The following is a 15,902-nucleotide window of genomic DNA, read 5'->3' as shown; positions in this document are numbered from 1 at the left end:
GGACTGCTTCACATGCTCTGGACGTGTCCGAGGTTGGCTGCTTTCTGGCTGGTGATTATCGGTCGAATAGAGGGGGCTTATAGATGCGTGGTCCCAAGGGAACTGGTGGTGTGTTTGTTGGGATATGTAGAGGACAGAAGAGTAGATAACAATTTGAAGATGGCAAGCTAGACTATTGTACATGGCTCGGAAGGTCATAGCAAGAAACTGGATAAAAGAGGATCCACCTTCGCGAGGAGAATACCTTCAATATGTGAAACATGTCATTACTCTAGAAAAGGGGCTTTACCAGAAAAGAGGGAAAGTGGGGTTTTGTGATAAACTGTGGACGCCTTGGCTGGAATTGGGGTAGGGGAGGGATGAGGGAAGAACGTTCTGTGAAGTTCTTTCCTGATGGGATGTTTGTTTATAAGAGGATAGTAGGAGTCATCACATGATACTACAGTATATGCCGGTATAAGATATGCTAAGGGAACAGCGTGAGCTGTCGAAATGGGGAGAAAGGGGGGGATTGGTAATGTTGGGATATATTGGGGGGGAAGGTCTTTTCAAAATCCCTGTATTGTTGTAAAACGTTAATTGTGATTTTATACTTAATAAAAATTTATTTGCGTTAAAAAGAAAAGAGGTTGTCAGATGAGAGACTTTTTTCTTGCCCTTGGTTAGCGTTTGGTATTGCTGATTAGTCCCTTTCTGTTAAGTGCTTCTTAGCTGCAATATCAGGCAAAGCTCATGAGCAAAAATGGCACCGTTTATTACAATCCATTAAAAGGAATTTGCACACAACTTCTGGGAGTAAACCAATGCCATGATTTTATGCGTATTTTATTGTAAACCCCCTTAGTGACGGAGTCAAATTTTTTAAATCTGACCAGTGTTCCTTTATGTGGTAATAAACTCTGGAACGCTTCAACAAATCCCAGTGATTTTTTGTCTATTTTTTCGTGACACATTATACTTTATGATAATGGTAAATTTAGGTCGATATGTTTTGTGTGTATTTATAAAAAAAATATCAGTAATTTGAGAAAAATGTAAAAAAATTAGCAATTGTCAAACTTTGAATGATTATCCCTTTAATCCAGATAGTCATATCACAAAAAAACCTTAATAAATAATATTTCCCACATGTCTGCTTTACATCAGCACCATTTGTAAAATGGTACTTTATTTTGTTAGCATTTTAGGAGGTTTAAAAATGTAGCAGTAATGTTTCATTTTTTCAAGGAAAATTACTAAATTTATTTTTTTAAGGACCTATCCATGTTTACAGTGCCTTTAGTTGTCCCATATATATGGAAACCCCCAAAAGTGATACCATTTTAAAAAAAGCACACCCCAACATATTGAAAACTGATGTCGGTAGTTTATTAACCCTTCAGGTGCTTTTCAGGAATTAATGCAAAATGGCATGATAGGAATGAAAATGTGTATTTTTAACACCTAAATGTCGATAACTTCTCAACAGGTTACAACAGCCATCAGACTCTAAGGCCGATATTTGGTCTTGAATTGCCATGGCAAACATCAGGACCACAAAATCAAGATCTGAGGGCACCAATTGGGATAAAGAGGAAGCCCCCACACTCTGTTAACCATTTAGAATGATGTAGTCACTATTGACAGCAGCATCTAAGGGGTTAAACAGATTTGGACGGTGCCAACACTGATCGTGGCTGATGCAGCAAGTTGTCAGCTATAGTGTACAGCCGTCAGCTGCTGGATTGTCACCTGTATGGGGAGGCTATCCTCTTATATCTCAGGTCAGTTAAAAGACGTATTGTCGGTCATTAAGGGGTTAAATACACCTGTTTGCTGCATTAAAAATTTGCAACAGCACACACTATATGTAAATCGATCACTAAGGCTGGGTGCACACGTCACATTTTTGCCAGCAAAGTGAATGAGAATCCTGAAGTCTCATGCACACGATTATTTGTAACGTGCAGATTTAAATCTGCATCTTGTTAATTATTTCAGCCTTTTTGCCTCAGATTTCACCCATTATAATGAGTGGGGAAAAATCACCAAAAATGTAGATAAAAAATGCAGCAAAAATTGCAGTTTTTGCCTCTGCATTTTTCCTGCCGAAAAATGCAGAAATGGTGCAGAAAATTCTACAACAAAAGCTTAATGTGTGCACATACTGTAGGAGTCATCTGGGTGGTGCTGGAGTGATGAGGAGTTATAGGATCCTGGGAAGTGGCATACTGATGACACCCTGATTGACATTCTGGTTGGTAGAGTTGGCACTGACTTCAGATTTGGATACTATTCGTAACATTTGTGTTGGGTTTGCCTGGTTTGGCTCAGGTTCTAAAATTCAATAACATGTTCTCTGCCAGTTTAATGGTCCTGATGCCAACTTTACAATTATCTTTGTATCCTTGAGTTTTTCACTAAAAAGATTTAGTCAGTTCTTGGCTTTTTATCAATGAGAAAATACTGATCTACTGGCAAACTCTCTCATGTAATCTGAACTGTCGACAATTACTTAGAACTGATATCATCATATTCTTTTTTGTGCTCACATTTTACCAATAATTACATTATATCACACAATAAGGCTTTGGACACCATTCCAGAGTTTGCGCCATATAAAATCAGATATGATTAGGATCAGCACTTACTTCATTCGTTTGCGGGATACTGAGCTTTGGCAATTTGTTCTTGCTGACTGGTACGTTGACCTTCCCATCCAATATGGCTCCGAATGGTTGGCTGTTATATCCATCTTCAATTTCTGTTGGTGGCTTTAATTCAGGAGAATCGTTTGGAACTTGGTCCTGACCGTCCATTGGTCTTACATACGCAGTAGGCTTTTGTTGAAGCATATTTGTCTTACTGTGAAGTCCTGGAAGAAAATTTTGAGAAGAAAGGCCATTGCCTGCCAATAAGAGAGATGTGGATGGGAGGGGAGACACTGAGCCATGCACGGAGATGTCTAAATCAACTGGTGACTTGGAGTGACTATTTTCCTTGTAAGAGTGTTCTCCACTTAGCGTCTTTGAGTGATTATGTCTTCTTGAATGAACAGAGGACGTTGCGGGAGCTGGTTCATCTACACTCACACTTTTATGCTGGTCATTTTGGCAGTTGTACAGATCTTCGTATCTTATCTGTGACAAATCATGTGAAACACTGTGTTTGGGCCGACTTGGCTGACTGTTGGCTTGACTGGATTGAGTACAAGTGGGATTATGCCCACCGGGAGGCCAGTCTGTTCTTGATTTTCTAGTTCCTTCATGCCCAAGAGTAGAAATTGGTCCCAGGCCTGAAGGTGGAGGCATTAAGGAGGAAGAATGGCTACTAGCTTGGTGGCACTGTGCCACCCTATTTCTCTGTTCTGGGAAAAAGTTCTGGTCACTTATTTCAACAGGAGTTTGAGGAACAGAATTCTTGGGAATTCCTACAAGGTGACTCTGGTTGGAGTGATTCGTTAACAAATCTTTCATTTCATCATAGTTTCCCAATGTGTTCTGGAGACGGTTAGCAAGAGCATCTCCTTTACTTGTCTGCATTTAAAAAGAAATAAAAATACACTTGTCATTTTCAATATTTCTAAGCTCTTTAACATATGTAATGTACAGCAACAACATTCTTTTTATTAATGCAGTAAGTCAAATGGAAAATCTGAATTTTATAAACTACAAATCAATTTTGGGGTCATTTGATTTTACTTAAATTGAACCTGTCAGCAGAATTGTGCTGAGTAACCTACAAACAGTGTCAGGTTGGCGCCATTATACTGATTACAATGATATCTGGTTGATAAAATCCATCTTGTGGTTGTTGTTTAATCTTTATTTGCAGTTTTCAGTTAATGAGATTCTCCTGCTCTGGGGCGGGGCTGTGGACGGGACTGTGGGTGGGGTCTCTATGTGGTGCTGTGCTTAGATATTCATCCTTCTGACTTATGACATGTAGCTGATCCCTCAGTTACCTGTCCCCTATTTCCCTATTTTACTTACTGCACATCTAATTGTTTGAAAAAAAATATTACATTCATCATGCAGGCGCCGGCGGCACACTCACTTACAAACACCTAAGGATAGACCATCAATGTTAAAATCTAGAACAGGCCCTTTAAATCTTGTTTGTTTATTTATAACCAAATCAAATTTGAGCTGAACTTTGGTGTGGTCGTATATGAGCGTAAAGGGGTTGGTCACTACTTTTTTATTGACAACCATCAATATCTGATTGGTGTGGGTGCAACACGGTCGTTCAGCTATTACCGGCGTATGTCAGAAGTTATTGGATGGAACTGGCACACCACACAGCAGCGCCATCATTACTATAGTGGGAATGGTGGGGTACTACAGATCAGCCCCCTATTCATTTGAATATGGGGTGAATCTGAAGAACGCGGCTGCTTCTACTATAATTTGGACGAAGCTCCTGTGTTCTGACAGCATCCAATAACTTCCAGCTGCCATTGGCGCTGGTAACAGATGATTGGCAAGAGTATCAGATGTCGTACCTCCCCAATCAGAAACCCTCTGATATCCTGAGAATAGGCCATCAATAACAAAATGAGAGACAAACCTATTTAATCAAATAAAGGAGACCGGACTTCAAACTCGATCCTCTGCAGACGATCCGCTCATCTCCACAACTCAGACGTTAATTTTAGTAAATGTTAATTTTAGTAAATACTTCCTAATCTTGAAAGAATAAATATTGACAGAACTGGAAGAAAAGCCGCAATATTTCGGAGAAAGACACTTTACATGGTCAGCTTTTTGTGATAATGGACCGAGAGTCAATAAATAAAGCAATCTCGTACGTTCTTGGCGATCATTTCAAAGCTTTATTTTGGTTTATGGAGAATTGAAGGGGGGCTGGAAATGCATATTGAGATATGGAATAATCCAACCGTACGATACAAAAACTAATTTTTCATGTTTCATATATTTTACTATTTCTTTTTTTTAACCAAAGCTGAAAGGTGGCAGATTCTTTTCACTGCCATGTGCATTAGTATAATAATCATGAATCAATACCCAAACCTTCCGAGCAAACCATGGTTGATGTCATTACAATGATCTTTCTTCGCGCACATTGGCTTATGGTTGTGATTACGTTCAATTATATAATCTCCGTAGATCGACCCGAGAGCGGCATATTTACTACTTACAGTTGAGAGAACAAGGGCGAGAAATCACTGTTACTTACTAACGGTCCCCAGGTTTTGTCATTTTTAGTGGCAGAAATTACATTTTGCCAAGCCAAGAATACGCTCTTTGTTTATAAGCCGTCTCCTTCGACGGAGTTGCACAATGTACCATTTGGGAAACAGCCAAACATAGGCTCCCTCTATTCAACCTCCACACTGAAAACAAGAGGATACTATTGTGCCGGGAACACAGCGAGAGGACTTATGATGCACTTTTTAAAACACACGCTTATTTGTTCTGTTCCCTCGAACACAGTTTAACTCATTATCACAAAGAAAAACAACCGTCAATAGAGACTCTAGCTGGTTAGCTCTCTGCTAAGTGTTATGGTGAATAAATATTTCAAGTGCCTTTTTGTAGCAGTTTACCATATTGCACCTGAGCTCGGCTATGAAAATCGAATGTTTTGTTCACTGCATTAGATATCTAATGTGCGGGTGTAAACTACTATTTGTATATAACAGGCAAAGAGAAACCTGGCACCTAAATATATAGATCTAGGGGCCCATGGTGTGGTCGATGGGGTGACAGAAAGCCGAGGTGCAATAAAATCCCTTTAAAATAAACCCAGTTTTACTAAAACTATAAAAAAAAATTGTATCCTTGCCAAGGTGCAATAATGGTGCGACTCCGCGCCACATCATTACGACAAATGTGTATAAAAACATCTGCAAGGTGAATGTATTTTCTTTTAGTCCACTCCAAAAGCAAAATGTAAGTTTATATTTAGCCAAATTTTACAAACCACATAAGAACAAATCATTAAAAAGGTAGAATAACCTGCAAATATATTGTACACATTGGGGCAAATTTACCAAAACTGGCTTCTGCGGAAAATTTGAATGCACCAAATTTATAATAGCGGTTCAGGATGTTTAATAAATCTATCAAATTTTTGCACCCTACGCTGAATTTTTTTGAGCAGATACGATCTTTAAATATCCTCTTATTGCATTTTATTGCTTTGTTACAGCAGCCACAAAAAAACTAATTCTGGCAGTTTTATTTCTTTTTCTCATTTCGTCATTTACTGATTGGATAAATTTGCTTAGTATTTTGAAAGACCAGACTTTTACGAAAACATCAAAACCAAATATGTGTATTTTTTTGTGTTTTTTAAAATTGTTTTTAATGCTATTAACAGATTGAACTCCTGTGGTAGGATGTAGGAGCTCTGGGCAATTGCCAAAAAAACCCTAACGTTAGCCCAGGCAATAGTGTGGTGGGACTGTTTGATGTAAGAATACTGAATAAGGGTAAAGTGGGGACCACTGGATGTAAGTATACTGCCTTGGTTTTACTACTGTGGGGAAGCTTCAGGTGTTGTATCTACTATATAATCGTCTACGGGGTACTTCCGTCTGTTTGTCTGTCTGTCTGTCACGGAAATCCCGCATTGCTGATTGGTAGCGGCCAGCAGGCCACGACCAATCAGCGACGGGCACAGTCCGGCCGGGAATTCGCCCCTTCCTACCCTCCGTCAGTGCCCCTTCCAGTCAGCGCTCACACAGGGTTAATGGCTGCGTTACACCGCGTTATGCCGCTACTACGTGGGCTGTGTTATATACTACGTGGCTGAGTTATATGCTACGTGGGCAGTGTTATATACTACGTGGGCAGTGTTATATACTACGTGGGCAGTGTTATATACTAGGTGGGCAGTGTTATATACTACGTGGGCAGTGTTATATACTACGTGGGCAGTGTTATATACTACGTGGGCAGTGTTATATACTACGTGGGCAGTGTTATATACTACGTTGCCAGTGTTATATACTACGTGACCAGTGTTATATACTACGTGACCAGTGTTATATACTACGTGGGCTGTGTTATATACTACATGGCAGTGTTATTTACTACGTAGGAAGTGTTATATACTATGTGGGCAGTGTTATATACTACGTGGGCAGTGTTATATACTACGTGGACAGTGTTATATACTGTGTGGGCTGTGTTATATGCTACGTGGCTGTGTTATATACTACGTGGCTCCTATATACTACATGGCTGTGCTATATACTATGTGACTGTCTGTGTTACAAGGCCTCTGCTATATGCTATGTGGCTGCTATATATATACATACATACATACAGTCATGGCCAAAAGTATTGACACCCCTGCAATTCTGTCAGATAATACTCATTTTTTTCCTGAAAATGATTGCAAACACAAATTATTTGGTACTATTATCTTCATTTAATTTGTCTTAAATGAAAAAAAACACAAAAAGAATTGCCCTAAAGCCAAATTGGATAGAATTCCACACCAAACATAAAAAAGGGGGTGGACAAAAGTATTGGCACTGTTCAAAAAACCATGTGATGCTTCTCTAATTTGTGTAATTAACAGCACCTGTAACTTACCTGTGGCACCTAACAGGTGTTGGGAATAACTAAATCACACTTGCAGCCAGTTGACATGGATTAAAGTTGACTCAACCTCTGTCCTGTGTCCTTGTGTGTACCACATTGAGCATGGAGAAAAGAAAAGACCAAAGAACTGTCTGAGGACTTGAGAAACCAAATTGTGAGGAAGCATGAGCAATCTCAAGGCTACAAGTCCATCTCCAAAGACCTGAATGTTCCTGTGTCTACCGTGCGCAGTGTCATCAAGAAGTTTAAAGCCCATGGCACTGTGGCTAACCTCCCTAGATGTGGATGGAAAAGAAAAATTGACAAGAGATTTCAACGCAAGATTGTGCGGATGTTGGATAAAGAACCTCGACTAACATCCAAACAAGTTCAAGCTGCCCTGCAGTCCGAGGGTACAACAGTGTCAACCTGTACTATCCGTTGGCATCTGAATGAAAAGGGACTGTATGGTAGGAGACCCAGGAAGACCCCACCACTTACCCAGAGACATAAAAAAAGCCAGGCTGGAGTTTGCCAAAACTTACCTGAAAAAAGCCTAAAATGTTTTGGAAGAATGTTCTCTGGTCAGATGAGACAAAAGTAGAGCTTTTTGGGCAAAGGCATCAACATAGAGTTTACAGGAGTAAAAAAAGAGGCATTCAAAGAAAACAACACGGTCCCTACAGTCAAACATGGCGGAGGTTCCCTGATGTTTTGGGGTTGCTTTGCTGCCTCTGGCACTGGACTGCTTGACCGTGTGCATGGCATTATGAAGTCTGAAGACTACCAACAAATGTTGCAGCATAATGTAGGGCCCAGTGTGAGAAAGCTGGGTCTCCCTCAGAGGTCATGGGTCTTCCAGCAGGACAATGATCCAAAACACACTTCAAAAAGCACTAGAAAATGGTTCGAGAGAAAGCACTGGAGACTTCTAAGGTGGCCAGCAATGAGTCCGGACCTGAATCCCATAGAACACCTGTGGAGAGATCTAAAAATGGCAGTTTGGAGAAGGCACCCTTCAAATATCAGGGACCTGGAGCAGTTTGCCAAAGAAGAATGGTCTAAAATTCCAGCAGAGCTTTGTAAGAAACTCATTGATGGTTACCAGAAGCGGTTGGTCACAGTTATTTTGGCTAAAGGTTGTGCAACCAAGTATTAGGCTGAGGGTGCCAATACTTTTGTCTGGCCCATTTTTGGAGTTTTGTGTGAAATGATCAATGTTTTGCTTTTTGCTTCATTCTCTTTTGTGTTTTTTCATTTAAGACAAATTAAATGAAGATAATAATACCAAATAATTTGTGTTTGCAATCATTTTCAGGAAGAAAATGAGTATTATCTGACAGAATTGCAGGGGTGTCAATATTTTTGGCCATGACTGTACATATTCTAGAATACCCGATGCGTTAGAATCGGGCCACCAGCTAGTCTATAATAAGTAGTGATAAGCAAGTATACTCGTTGCTCGGGTTTTCCTGAGCATACTCGAGTGATCTCTAAGTATTTCGGCATGCTCAGGAATTTAGTTTATGATGACGCAGCTGCATGATTTGCGGCTGCTAGACAGCTTGAATACATGTGGGGATTGACTATTTGTTAGGGAATCCCCACATGTATTCAAGCTGTCTAGCAGCCACAAATCATGCATCTGTGTTTACAAACACAATCCCCGAGCATGCAGAAATATTCGGAGACCACCCGAGCTTGCACGGAGAAACCCGGGCAACGAGCATACTCACTCATCACTAATAATAAGTGATCTGGGTGTCGCTACTGTAGGGGAGGTGAGCTCTAGATGTCACTACTCGGGGGAGGGCTTTAGATGTGGCTCGCGACCCTTTTTCAGAGCTAAATGTTGCTTTCAAAGTTAAAAATGTTGGGTACCACTGGTCTAGAACACACAATATATATGGTATAAGTCAGTTAAGACAATTTTTTTGCACAAACGAAGCTAAAATTCCCGATTAATTAATGTGCTAAATTTCCCCCATGGTGCACATCACTTGTCTTGGAATTAGATTCATTTGCTATTGTACTCACAAGCTGAATTCACAATTGTGCAGACTTCAGAGCTGAAATCTCTACGTGTTTATAAAACACGTGTTATCACTTTCTTATGAGTTTGGAGTTTTCTGGGAAACACGGCTGTTTCACTATTTTATATAGACTTATGTAAAGAATAGGTCACTTGTGTGATGACATGGTGTAATAGATTACACAGGATATTCCATTGTAAAATCCAGTAGGGTTCCCTGTGTTAAAACCCCAAGAATGAAAGCTGATCAATAATTGCATTTTTATGTGTTGGAAGACTTTGTCTCTTTTTCTGTTAGATGGGATGCGGAACTCGCTCTGCTTGTCACATATTTGTCTCTGCATCTTCTTCTGTTATTACAATAAAGTAAAGCACAATGGGTCATATCGGCAAAAAAAACGCACATAATGTAATGGTAACTATAAGAATCAAGCCTAATAACAGAATACGAATCTTTCCAATCTAATCAATCAGCCTTACTTTGTATGGCTCCCCAAAAAGATTAAATCCAGAGGCAAAAAGGTCTTCATCCTGCTGGACTTCTTGATTTCTTCGTTCCCATTCCTTTCTCTTGAGGGCATTTCGGTCTTGTTCATATTGACTGGTAAAGACAAGAGAGGAAAAATTATGCAAAATATTTCTAACATATCACTCATATTGTGTGTCCTGACATGGCACTGTCAGCCCTCATCATCGTAGAATCATGGAACGTTAGAGTTAGAAGGGACCTCCAGGGTCATCGTGTCCAACCCCCTGCTCAATGCAGGATATACTAGGGACTTGTATTTATTCCTGTACTGCCCATGCTTAACCCTATGAATTCATACATTTATAATGGTCTAAAAGAGAAGGTGGATGAGAAGAAACAACCAGGTTTAAATGGAAGGAAAGAATAAGAATGAAGACTTCCGAATGCTACAAAGAGTTCACACAAATGTTACACCCACAATTACATACACATTGTCCCACTCACTCGCTTGTTCTAAGTGGAAATCACTGACATTTTTTAACTAGTATTACACATTTATCAACATCGTCTGACCCTAATAATTTTGTCAGTGTCATCCTACGACCTAATACGTTTTGGGGAAAGCCAACGGTTCCTCGCTGGTAAAGATTGGAAGAAAAGATAAGCGGGAAGGCTAGCTTTCAAGATGTCCAATTGTTATACCCCAGAAGGATAAGAAAATTCCATAAAATTATTGAAATAAATGCCTACTTAGATCATGCATGTTTATCGGTGGGCGAGAAACATAACTGTTTGATAAATTAGATTTGGCCAACAGACATCTAATGTGTATGGTTGGCCTACTTCCAGAAGATTGTCCCACTATTAGATCATCTTACACCCCACTGAACCCTTCTAGACTCATTCGGGCTACCAGATGCCCATGGCATGTATTTTGTACAATATGTACAACATATTAACAAGTATTTTTTCCCACAATAGAGGTAGCAAAAGTTAGCATGACTTATAATAAATCATCCTGATAACTTGTGTCAGAGAGTGGTCTCATATAAAGGGGTCAAGATATCTTGAAGCGGTATTTCGGTAGATAGAAGTCATCTCATATATTCAGTTACCTGTTCTGCTGATCTGTGGAGGTCCCAACAGTCCCACCAGAGCAGATTGTCAGAATGGGGCCACAGGAACAACTACACGAGTGACCGTAGCTACACACATTCCCTATACAGATGCCAAAGAAAGCCATGCTCAGTTCTTCTGGCAGTCTCGTAGAGAATAAAGGGAGTAGCGGTTGTGCATACTCATTGCCACTCCATTATAATAGTATAAAGGTTCCCGATGCTGTCTATCGGTGGTGGTTATAGCGGACTGTTAGGTCCTAAAAGCCATTCAGATATATAGAAGTTAACATTGCATAAGCCAATAGGTGTCAAATTACTATTTTTAGTGCCATAATATTTAAGTCCCGTATGTTCTGAGTCAAGATAACCTTTGTTAGATCTGAATTGGAGCGATCCGATAAGTAAATAAAAATATACATAAATGCACACAATATACATATACTGTCGTATTGTAGTAGGGGGTCTAGCACACGTGAGTAGACAAAACAAATATTTATTCCAGAATTGCTAAAAACAAAACTTCATTAGCGTATATTCCATAACAAGATCAGGCAAAAGTGTAGAAGACAAATACTGTTGTAGATATTTAGAAGGCACTCTCTTATCACTTCTGAATTGGAGAACAAAAACAAAACCTAGATACAGGAGTTACACAATCCGCATTAGAGAGGTTGTCCGGTCAAAAATGAAAAGTCTGTAGACTCTCTGTGTAACTGCATTCAACGATTTCTGAGCTCAGAACATTGGTGTATACAGTATGTGAAATGCATACTCCCGGGCAGAAGTCGTCTATTTGGTGCGGCCTCGCCCTATAAAAGTTTATTTAGCAAGGCCATGCCAACTAGGCGACCATGCCCACGGAGACAGCCATGCCCTCGCTCCATACATCTGTATGGAATGAGGCCGCACTAACTAGATGGCCACGCCTCACTGAATGGCCGTGCCCACTAGACAGCCAAGCCCTCGCTGCATACATCTGTATGGAGTGAGGCCGCTCCAACTAGAGGGCCACGCCTCACTGGATGGCCAAGCCCACTAGACAGATACACCTGTATGGAGTGAGGCCGCGCCAAATAGATGGCCACGCCTCACTGGACAGCTGTGCCCCCTAGACAGCCATGCCCTCGCTCCATACATCTGTATGGAGTGAGGTCGCACCCACTAGATGACCACGCCTTACTTGATAGTCGTGCCCACTAAACAGCCACACCCTCGCCCCATACATCAGTACGGAGTGAGACCACTCCTACTAGACGGCTTAAGCCCAGAGTATGCATATCGCACACATCACCGCCATTCCTGGCGCCAAAACAAGCAAATCCTTGCAGCGCACAGTGCGTGCACACAGAACGATTGCAGAAATCCAATGTTAGACCGGATAACCCCTATAATCCAATGAGACACCACTGTCTACAAACAGTCCAGCCTGCCAAATGTCACTTTTCCATCACTCACTATTTCCCCAAACTGACACACCATGATTTTTACTTAATTTCTTACATGCAGAGATACACAGATAGTCACTGAGTCTCGTAATTATCTCTACATGTAATAGGTAAAAACTGAGTGTATAGTAAAAGATGGTGATGTGTGTGTGTGTGTGTGCGTGTGTGTGAAAAGCAACTGAATTCATCAAGCAAAGGGTTATTCACACGATCACATTATTTTTAATAAAGCATTCTCATTGTTATTATAAAGCCCAACATACGAGAGTTTATATCTTGTAACTTTGCGGCTTTTTTCCTCTATATCTGCCTGACTAACAGCTAATAATAATAAAACTATATTCCCCTGCAGCACCTTGCTTCTTCTCGGTGCTGCAGACTCCTTCCCCATCTCTAGTGTACTCATGACTAGCCCCATCTGTCTGAGTTATCATCAAGTTAATCTAAGTGTAGAATTCACCTTATGCCTCTTTCACTCTCTGCTGCGGTACAATACCCCGCTCTGCCACTATTATCTTCTGTCACCTACATCGGTATAACTGCCTGTGGGTTTTCACATCGTTAGCCGATTTCTAGCCATGCCCAACACCTCCTCTACATTCCTCTATAACTGAGCTTGTTGAGACACTTGCTGAGCTGTGTTTGTTGGCTGCTGCTGACAGATCAATGATAGGAAGCTGCTATAGACGCAGCTCACGTTACGCCTCAGCTCTACACTGTCCAGTTGTTACAAGGTGAGTTTTGGAGGAATACAGTAGAGTTGAGTTTAGCTAGAAACCAGATAACAATTTTGTAAGAACACATATTGATATACATGGCAGAAAAAGTATCAAGTAGACAGAAAACAGAGGCATACAGTACAATCTACATGTAGAATACATTCTGTGTCGGTCCTGGAGTCAGAGCAGAGCTATACAAGCAGGAGGAAGCTGAGAGACATTGTACTGAGCATGATCGGCAAGGTGCACTGGAATTACAGCAGGACGATTACATTGGTAACTGGAGGGGCATCCTTTGTGCTCTGAAGTGAGCAAAACGATTTAAAAATTATTTTTATTGGCACAACTGAATACATTAATATATGTGTGTACTTTATAATAGAGCACATTATTATTTTGGGGAATACATACATACTTAAAAGGAATCTGCCACAAACTTTTTGCCACCTAAAATGAGAGCTGCAGATTGTAGGGCAGATACCCTGATTCCAGTGATGTGTCCATTACTGGGCTGCATAGTGTTGTTTTGATAAAATCATAATTTTATCAGCAAATTACCACTAGAGGACTAGTAAACCTGCTGCGAGGCAGCCCTCCATATTCATGAGCTCTGTAAACCTACCCCCACCGCCACCAGTGCCTGACATCTTCCTGTGTACACTGTACATGAGCATGGACCTGCCAATCAGCAATGTGGGCGTGGTTATACAGAGCTCAGTGTTCAGAGAACTGGTACAAAAGCAGCAGATAAAACACTAGTTTTATCAAAATAACAGCAAGCAGCCCAGTAAGTGACACATCGCTGGAATCAGGGTCTACATTATGTGGCTCTCAGACTCTGACTTTGCCATTTATCTTACAGTCTGCATTTCTTTTATCACCATACGTTGAATTGCCGAGGAGACCTAATGTAGTAGGTATATCTGCATGTAAAACTACTCCTTACTCCTATTGCACGTTCGTATTTGACAAATTAAGCTCTGCTGCATCTGTCGTATTCTAGGACTTGATACAACCAGCCCCTGAGGCCATTTTCTCCCTAATATTATATTTATTTCATTGGTAATTTCATATTTTACGTTGCTCTAAGCTGGCAAATATGTTGGCAGTCAACGGCTGTAAACAAACGTTCCCACGGTCAAAACGCGCTCATTTTCTGTTTCCTATTTTTTTTCCCCGATTCTACAAAGAACAGTTAATACTCATATCTTGAGCGATAATATATTTAATCTCCATAGAGCTCCACTGCTGCTGGAAGATAACCAGTGTGGAATACATGACTATTCCCTTCAAGCTCAGCATGGCGTGCTCCGGAAATCTTCACATGGAGAGATATAATGAGGAATGAACTGTTCATTGCCGACTCTTTAACTGTGTAGAAAGTCGCTGATTTCTGACTGAAGCCACAATTACTAATTTGAAGCACCAGCTAATTAAAACCACAGCTATGTATTTAGCCTCTTGTTATACCTACTGCAGTTTATAATTATGAGGACCTCTTTATCTACTCAATTAAAGTTCTTATGATTCAGAAAACCTGTATTTGATCCTGTAAACGTACCGAGCGGAGGGAATTAATGTAATGTAACATTTAATGGCTAAGGTGCCTGCGCCTTCTAACTGCTGTTGTTTTAGTATTGTGCGCCTGTTTACACTGCTTTCGTCTATAAAGGTAGACATACACTTAAAGGGAATCCGTCATCAGGATTTTATACCCCAAGATAATGGCATGTATGGAAAGGCACTTTAATGCTGATTAAAACCTTACCTTGCTTGTAGAAATCCATTTTGCCATTTCAGAGAAATCCAGAGTTGAAACTGTATGCTAATGAGCTGCAAGTGCAGCTGGGTGGAAGAATGCACTTGCAGCTCTCCTGCCTCGCTCTCTATTCCCCGCCCACTGCCTGTCTCCTGTCTTTGACTGACAGGTCACTCTTGTCTCAGTGACCTGCCGTCTCTACGGAGATCTCTCACAAGCACCGCCAAGGCCCTTGATGTTATATGTGCAGATCGATACACTGTTTCTCCAGGACCTTGCTGAGCATGCACCAACCCAGGCACTAATGGCGCAGGCAAGAGATCTTGGCACGATAAAAATGTAATCAGCAGTAATGTGCCATTAGAAGCATCCCCTAAGTTTGAAATCTAAAACCCTGATGACAGGTTCGCTTTAACCCCTTTACCCCCAAGGATGGTTTGCACGTTAATGACCGGGCCAATTTTTACAATTCTGACCACTGTCCCTTTATGAGGTAATAAGTCTGGAACGCTTCAACGGATCCCGGTGATTCTGACATTGTTTTCTCGTGACATATTGTACTTCATGATAATGGTAAAATTTATTTGATATTAACTGGGTTTATTTGTGAAAAATTTTGAAAATTTCGCAATTTTCCACTTTCAATTGTTATGCCCTTAAATCACAGAGATGTGTCACACAAAATACTTAAGTAACATTTCCCACATGTCTACTTTACATCAGCAGAATTTTGGCACCAATTTTTTTTTTGTTAGGGAGTTATAAGGGTTAAAAGTCAATCAGCAATTTCTCATTTTTACAACACCATTTTCTTTTAGGGACCAC

General features: G+C 40.5%; 1 protein-coding gene across 3 annotated transcripts in view; it reads right to left on the bottom strand.

The window, feature by feature from the left end:
* The window catches only part of AFF2 (ALF transcription elongation factor 2), a 792,369-nt gene that overhangs the window by 581,977 nt on the left and 194,490 nt on the right, over window positions 1-15,902 (bottom strand). For all 3 annotated transcript variants that reach the window (XM_069747042.1, XM_069747043.1, XM_069747044.1), the window contains 2 exons: window positions 10,048-10,168; window positions 2,631-3,515 (listed from right to left, as the gene is read on the bottom strand). In XM_069747042.1, the coding sequence (XP_069603143.1) occupies window positions 2,631-3,515; window positions 10,048-10,168 (1,006 nt within the window). The remainder of the gene's footprint in view (window positions 1-2,630; window positions 3,516-10,047; window positions 10,169-15,902) is intronic.

Source organism: Ranitomeya imitator, chromosome 2, assembly GCF_032444005.1.
Source record: "Ranitomeya imitator isolate aRanImi1 chromosome 2, aRanImi1.pri, whole genome shotgun sequence".
In the NCBI taxonomy this organism is placed as follows: domain Eukaryota; kingdom Metazoa; phylum Chordata; class Amphibia; order Anura; family Dendrobatidae; genus Ranitomeya; species Ranitomeya imitator.
This window is presented reverse-complemented; position numbering and strand designations above follow the sequence as displayed.